This window comes from Oncorhynchus kisutch, unplaced genomic scaffold (assembly GCF_002021735.2).
Source record: "Oncorhynchus kisutch isolate 150728-3 unplaced genomic scaffold, Okis_V2 Okis07a-Okis12b_hom, whole genome shotgun sequence".
Taxonomy (NCBI): domain Eukaryota; kingdom Metazoa; phylum Chordata; class Actinopteri; order Salmoniformes; family Salmonidae; genus Oncorhynchus; species Oncorhynchus kisutch.
Genome location: NW_022261984.1, coordinates 3,532,877 through 3,539,784, shown reverse-complemented (window position 1 = coordinate 3,539,784; position 6,908 = coordinate 3,532,877). Strand labels below are relative to the sequence as shown.

General features: G+C 46.3%; 1 protein-coding gene across 1 annotated transcript in view; it reads right to left on the bottom strand.

The window, feature by feature from the left end:
• LOC109876141 (uncharacterized) overlaps nt 1-6,118 on the bottom strand; it is a 42,473-nt gene extending 36,355 nt beyond the window's left edge. Inside the window, exons 1-2 of the mRNA XM_031814897.1 lie at nt 5,349-6,118; nt 452-2,574 (exon numbers count right to left, since the gene is read on the bottom strand). Coding sequence (XP_031670757.1) covers nt 452-2,551 — 2,100 coding nt within the window. The 5' untranslated portion in view covers nt 2,552-2,574; nt 5,349-6,118. The remainder of the gene's footprint in view (nt 1-451; nt 2,575-5,348) is intronic.
• Between the last annotated feature and the right edge of the window lie 790 nt (nt 6,119-6,908).

Here is a 6,908-nt window from a genome sequence, read left to right as displayed (position 1 = left end):
GAATTGCCCTATGGCCACTCCGTATCTGGCTATGTGTTTCCAATGCCCTCACACACAACTTCCATGCCCTTATAGGAACTTGTTTTGCAGCAGGACATTGGGAAAGTGTAGAACATTTTACAGATCCCCAAATGTAGTCACAGATGGGTAGGCATGTGAAAGTGAAGTCATTGTTTTCCGAGAGGCACGCCAGGCACAGCGCGGGACATAGTGATTTGTGTGCTGGGCTTAACGTTCACCACCGCCCAATAACTGACAGTAAGACAGGGACTACATAGTGCAGTACTACTCAGCACACACTCATAAACAACAGCAAAATACGGAACATAGTGTGTGTACACACGGACACTTCCAGACACACTCGCACAGACACCCCCCCCCCCCCCCACACACACACACACACCAGCAAAGCCTGACCCCCATGCAACGGAGAACTGAATTTATAGCTTACCTTTCTAGCGCGAAGTTTCACCACATGGTCCTCCCTCTTGTCATCCCCGCATTTGGCCTCTCGCTTCACGTCTGAAGCCTTGTCGCCAAGGTGAGTGTTGCCGTGGTTACCTGGATGCGCTACTTCCTCAATCGCCTCCGTTACAGCTTGTGCATCACCGGGCCTGTCCGGTTCTTTCTGACCGTAGGCTGCCTCTAAAACAGGTGACTCACCTAATTGTTTAACAGGGGCTTGGTTGCCATGGCATCTCTCCAGCAAGGGCTCATTTACCTCCTTAGGACACGTTGGTTGACTGAGAGTGTCCATATTGGGCAGCCTGGCTGCTGGAGAGGTGGGTATACCCATGACTGAAGCCCCTTGTCTCCCCAGTGGGACTGAGTCGTCCTCTGCTTCGGATTGGTTAATCTCATGGATGGTGTCCAGCTTTGAGCCACCATCGCTGTGCTGTCCTTGGGCTGTTACAGCCGAGGTTAGTTCTTCGGAACACGTTGAGTCTTTGGACCTCAAGCCGCCACTCGTATTCTCCACTGTGAGGTCATCAGAATGCACATGTATCATTGGATGATCCGTGTCCTCTACGGTAGTCCGTTCCTTTATTCCGTCCATTTTTGAACTTTCAAGATTCTTCTGTCCAGCTAATGGGCGTCTGGAGGACCTTTCCAGGTCCTCGGAACGTTGCACTGTGACACACAAAGCATGCACAGACTCCACACTTGCCTTATCCTCAGGGGTTTTCTCCCTGCCCATTTCCAGAGCCCTTTCCTCTCCTTGGGATCCTTCCATCTCCACCATGTTAACATCCTCCTTTCTCAACACTGTCTGGTCCTGAGCTATTTCACAACCATCATTAGTCCTCATGCTATCATGCCGCTCTTGTTCTATTTGTCTGCCATCCACTGACACAGCATGTTGCCCCCTCAGAATCTGGTCAAATGTATCATGACTTTCATACATTTTCCTCTGAACATTCAATCCATCAGCACCTTCAACACTATCCTCAGCCTTCCATTCTAAGGCTTTAATCTCAACATCTTCCCCCATAGCTTCCCCCTCCATAACGTCTGCAACAGGAGCCTCCAAGATCTCCACGTTAACATCTGATATTACATCCCCATTGCACTCTGGTTCGTTTGAGGAATCCAAAATGGCCGCTGGCTGTATTACTCCTGTTCTTTTACCCGGGTCAGTAATGTTGCTTTCATCCAAGGTGGAGAGGTCCTCTCGTGGTTCAACTTCAGTATGATGAGACTGGGTCTGTGTGTCCACTAAGGGTTCTGGAAGTCCAACCTGACCGTCTGTATGGTCGGCCATTGTCTCCAGGAGTTCTGGATGCCTGCCAGTTTTCTCACCAACAGAAAAGGCCAGTGAAAATCCATTGTCCGGACAGATAGAGACCCGTTGTCCTTCGTCAACAGAGACAGATTGAACAGTGATTGCAACGCGGTCATCAACAACGTTGGGATGCTCGTTATCATCGGTGCCATCCTCAATGTCATACTCATCCTCATGACTGTTGTCTGCAGTGCAGATGATGTTTGGCTTTGGCTGAAGAATCCCATTGCCCAGGTCACAGTGAGATTGGCTGCCAACTGAGTCCTCACCAGCGTCCGGCATTCCTCCAGGTTCAGACTCCATCAGCCTCCCGTTGAGGTCATCATCATCAACAGTTACATCAGAGCCGTCTACCAGCTCAGCCTGGAACACAGGGACAACAGTTGAATCAAAGTTGCCTGCTGACATCACGTGCCCCGGCTCAGAGTGATCGCCATTGTCCTCCACGTTGACTGAGGTCACAAACTCCAACGTGTGACCCGGCCCATTGTTGAGGCCATCGGGGCGTGGCCGGTGACAGCACTCCGGCATGGAGGCACATCGTTCCCTGCGCCCCTGTTTGGACCCCTCAGATGCCAGCCGAGGCCCGTCGCCACTGACGCCATGGCAACAGACCAGGTCCAGGTCGTCGTAGCTGTACTGTAACCCGGAGCGGTGAGTCACGTGATCCTCCCAACTTCTTTTCCGTATGGCGACAAGCATGGTTGGCGGACTCCCACTGCTAACCATAGAGCCAATTAAAGATGTAGAACCAAAATGGCGGACCATACGGTGCAGTTCTATTGAGCTTCCTGTAAGAGAGAAAGAGAGAGGTCGGGAATCAGTTACTCAGGTTATCAGTTACTCAGGTTATGGGTTAGTCAGGTTATGGGTTACTCAGGTTATGAGTTACTCAGGTTATCAGTTACTCAGGTTATGGGATACTCAGGTTATGGGATACTCAGGTTATGGGATACTCAGGTTATGAGTTACTCAGGTTATGGATACTCAGGTTATGGGATACTCAGGTTATGGGATACTCAGGTTATCAGTTACTCGGGTTATGGGATACTCAGGTTATGGGATACTCAGGTTATGGGATACTCAGGTTATGAGTTACTCAGGTTATGGGATACTCAGGTTATGGGATACTCAGGTTATGAGTTACTCAGATTATGGGGTTAGCAAACTTTAGGAAGGAGGGGTTAATAAGAGTACTGCAATCATGTTCTGTTTGTGTTCTTTGCGATATTATAAACTGAGTTGTCTGTGTATGCTGACATGGACCCTGGTCATTGCTATTGTTGTGAACCCAAGATAACATGGACCCAGGTTATTGCTATAGTTGTGAACCCAAACTGACATGGACCCATGTTACTGCTATAGGTGTGAACCCAAGCGGACATGAATGCAGGTTACTGCTATAGTTGTGAACCCCATGTCAAGCATACATGGAACAATCATGAACCTTACAGGATTTTAACATTACAAAACAGAATAGTTAACTGCAATGGCTACTATGAGCCAGCAGGGTAGCCTAGTGGTTAGAGCATTGGACTAGTAACCGGAAGGTAGCAAGTTCAAATCCCCGAGCTGACAAGGTAAAAATCTGTCATTCTGCCCCTGAACAGGCAGTTAACCCACTGTTCCTAGGCCATCTTTGAAAATAAGAATTAGTTCTTAACTGACTTGCCTGGTTAAATAAATAGAGCATCTTTCCACTTCTGGTAAACCAAGTTCTCAGACAGTGGTTTGCTTTTATTTTCTCACTATTATTAAAAGACATTTGCATCTGACTGGAAGTGCGCTGAGAGTTTTTCCATATATTTATTTGTAAACTTTTTTTTTTTTTACATGCGACTGGTTAAGAGAAAAGAGTTGCTAATTTCAACATTCCCAGACAAGACAGTGAACCCGAGTTCAAACTGTAAACATTGGACACACATTACACTGAGACAGTCCCTATCAAGCACTGTACAGATGTAGGATATTAATTTGAGACAGTTTACTACATCAGGAAAATAATCCCGCAACAACAGGAAATGTGAATTATTATGTGGTTCATAATTCATTGATATTTTTGGAAGGGGTTGATACATTTTTCATAAGGGAAAATCAAGTCTGAAATTTCAAAGTGGAAATGACATACTTCAGAAGCCTTTTAAAACATCAAATACACTACAAGTTTTACATTTCCTGCAATGCAGGACAGTTCTCCTGGAACAGAGTGATCAGATTAAGATCCTACATGTGTACACATTAAAGAGCTGGGAAGCCTCCATACATACCCCTTTCACCTATGGCTAAATACATTTTAGCAGAAGATTTCCACCATGAAGTCTAGTCAAGGATTTTATGAGTATGACAGAAGAAGAGGACCAACAACTCCCCGGGGCAATTTGTCCACATCGGGTACGAGGTCGTCAAGAAACCACTGTGCCTCACATGACTCAAACCCATTCATAACAGAACTATTAGTGTGTCTCACCATCCAGCTTGTGAATGTGTCTGTGTGTGATTGTGTGTCTCTTGCTGAGAGCCTCTGGATGGCCACATTCACTGTCTGGGAATGTCAGAGGGGAAGAGGCTGCCTGAAGGGCCTACATAATAAGCATAATAATAAATCCGGAACACAGTTTTTTTTTTTTTGCCAAGCGACTTAACCACTTCACTGAAATGTTAACCTTAACCCTAATCTTAAATAATTGTTTACTTTGATGGGACAATGTTGTTGGCCTCTGTCGTACCTCAGTGATGGAGGAGACAGGCAGAAAGGCAGACAGGCAGAGAGAGAGAGAGAGAAACAGACAGGGACATGCACACAGACAGACAGCCTCCACTATGGCTTAACAGAGCAGCACAGTAACATAAGCAACCATTCCTGTTAAAGAAAAAAGGTAATTGGCACCATTACGACAGAAGTGATAAGAAGGAAGGATTACAATGGAGGTTTCTTTAAAACATTGTGTCAATCTATCAAAAGCTGATGAAGTTGCCCATTAAACAAATATAAGAAGCATATATATAGTCTTTGCTTTATATTGGAGACAACAACATTTTGAAAGACTTCGGTTTGACATCCTATTTCCTATGTAGTGCACTACTTCTGACCAGGGCCCATAGGGATCTGGTAGTGCACTATATAGGGAATAGGGTGAAATTTGTAATCAACCCAATATCTGTGTATATTATTGCCAGCCGGCCGTTGTATGGTTCTCTGAAGACCCCCACTGACAGACGTAATGGAACGGCTGTGAAGGCTGTTGCTAGGAGATCATATCGCTCATCCACCATCTGCACTGAATGGGAAACACTTCCTACGTCTGTACATCTGTCCTCTGGCCTCAACAACTGGAGCATCAGATTACCATGTTAATCATCATCTTTTTTCAGGGACTGTTCATTTTGAGAATTTTGACTGCCTTGATCTGAATTTTGACTCTTGATGGAGTGAGGTTTGAGCTGTGAACATTCTATACCAGTAGAAAAGGTGTGTGTGTGTGTGTGCTTCTATTAGGGGGAAAGCTGCCAGAGGAAGCCTCAAAACACGATTCTAGTCAGACTCTAGACTCTAGTCGGTCTATACCTTAAGCATCCACAGGACTGCTGTTGGATGGAGGGTGACCCGGTGTGACTTCCTCCTCTGACGTCAACTGGCCCATGAGTTAGGGAGGGCACTGTGTACTTATTACAACTTCTCACACAGAAGTAAAATGTACTCAATTAGCGTAATCCGTGTGCCACTTCGCTCAACGTGCCTGGATGAGTTGCGTCACTGTCAATACTCCACCAGAATACAGAGGGGTACTGTCGCAGTCCCACACAGCAGCAACATAAGACTGAATAACAGAAGATAACAGGATAAACACTATGGGGTTGAAGAGTTAGCCATCCATCAAAGTCAGAGGACAGACAAATCCAATCCTACAAGCCTTTCTCAAGGAATGAATCCCCCTTTTCCTGAGATATCGGTCCTAATTCCCGGTTCCGAGGAATGCTCTCAGGGTTTGCGGATTCAAATCAAATCCATTGCTGACTTTACCCCTTTCTGGGAGCAGAGAGCAGGGAGCCCCCGGAGCCAACCGAAAATCCGGAGCACAGCACAAAGTCCAAAGATAGCTTGAGCTTCCATCTTGATCACATTAGGGGTTTCACTGACGCTGAACGACTGGAGAATGGGTGGGGTGGAATGGGGTGGAGTGGGGGGAGGGGGTTCTCTCACTCTCCTCCTCTCCCTCTGTCCAATCCCACCTCTTCTCTTCTCCGCCTCCTGGCTGGTTTGACAGGGAATCTTAGTCACATCCTATACACTGTCTTTCTCCCTGCTTCTCTCACAGCTCCTCCAAGGCTCTCCACGCCAACCAGATCCTCTCAGCTGTTTATCCTACTTTCTTACTCCTCCTTTCACAGAGCTCTCTCTCTCTCTCTCTCTCTCTCTCTCTCTCTCTCTCTCTCTCTCTCTCTCTCTCTCTCTCTCTCTCTCTCTCACACTCTATCTCCTTAAGCTGGGAAAGACTCCCTCCAGTTGGTTTTGATTAGTAACAGACAGACCACTGTGAAAACTCAGGCCTTGGGCCAAGTGAGATTGCAGTAATGTTTTGGCAGGGCTTTCTGAGAGGTTTTCTTTTTTCATATGTCACCCTGTAACTGTCCAAGCATCCTTGCACAAACATCTCGACCTGCCCAAAAAAAGACATTAAAAAGCATGACTTGTTTACAGACATTCCTGGAGAATATGCCACTCTGTGCGAGAACTGCTAACTTCGCTGCCTACGAGCTGTGTGCCTTTTCTTTACAGGACACATCTGGGCAAAGTGGTAGTTTGACTTCAGAATCACTGTGTTTTTAGGAAGTCTTCAAAGCAAAACATCTTACCGCATTTTTGAGTGCCGACCATTCATTCCCTAATATAGACATGTCAGTTGTTGGGACTGCTACCAACACTTGAAATACATAGGCTCTGATATCAGAGCTTCATGGTGAGAATATTTCAAGCCAATTCAAAAACGGCATCTCTTACCAAACCAAAAAAACATAGGAAACTCTCTGTTTAGTTGTTGTAAGTTTGGGGGAGCTCTGTAGGCTGTAGTCCTGTAAAGCACCGAGGGGTTGTAAAAGGCAATGCAGAACTCCACACCCAGGCATG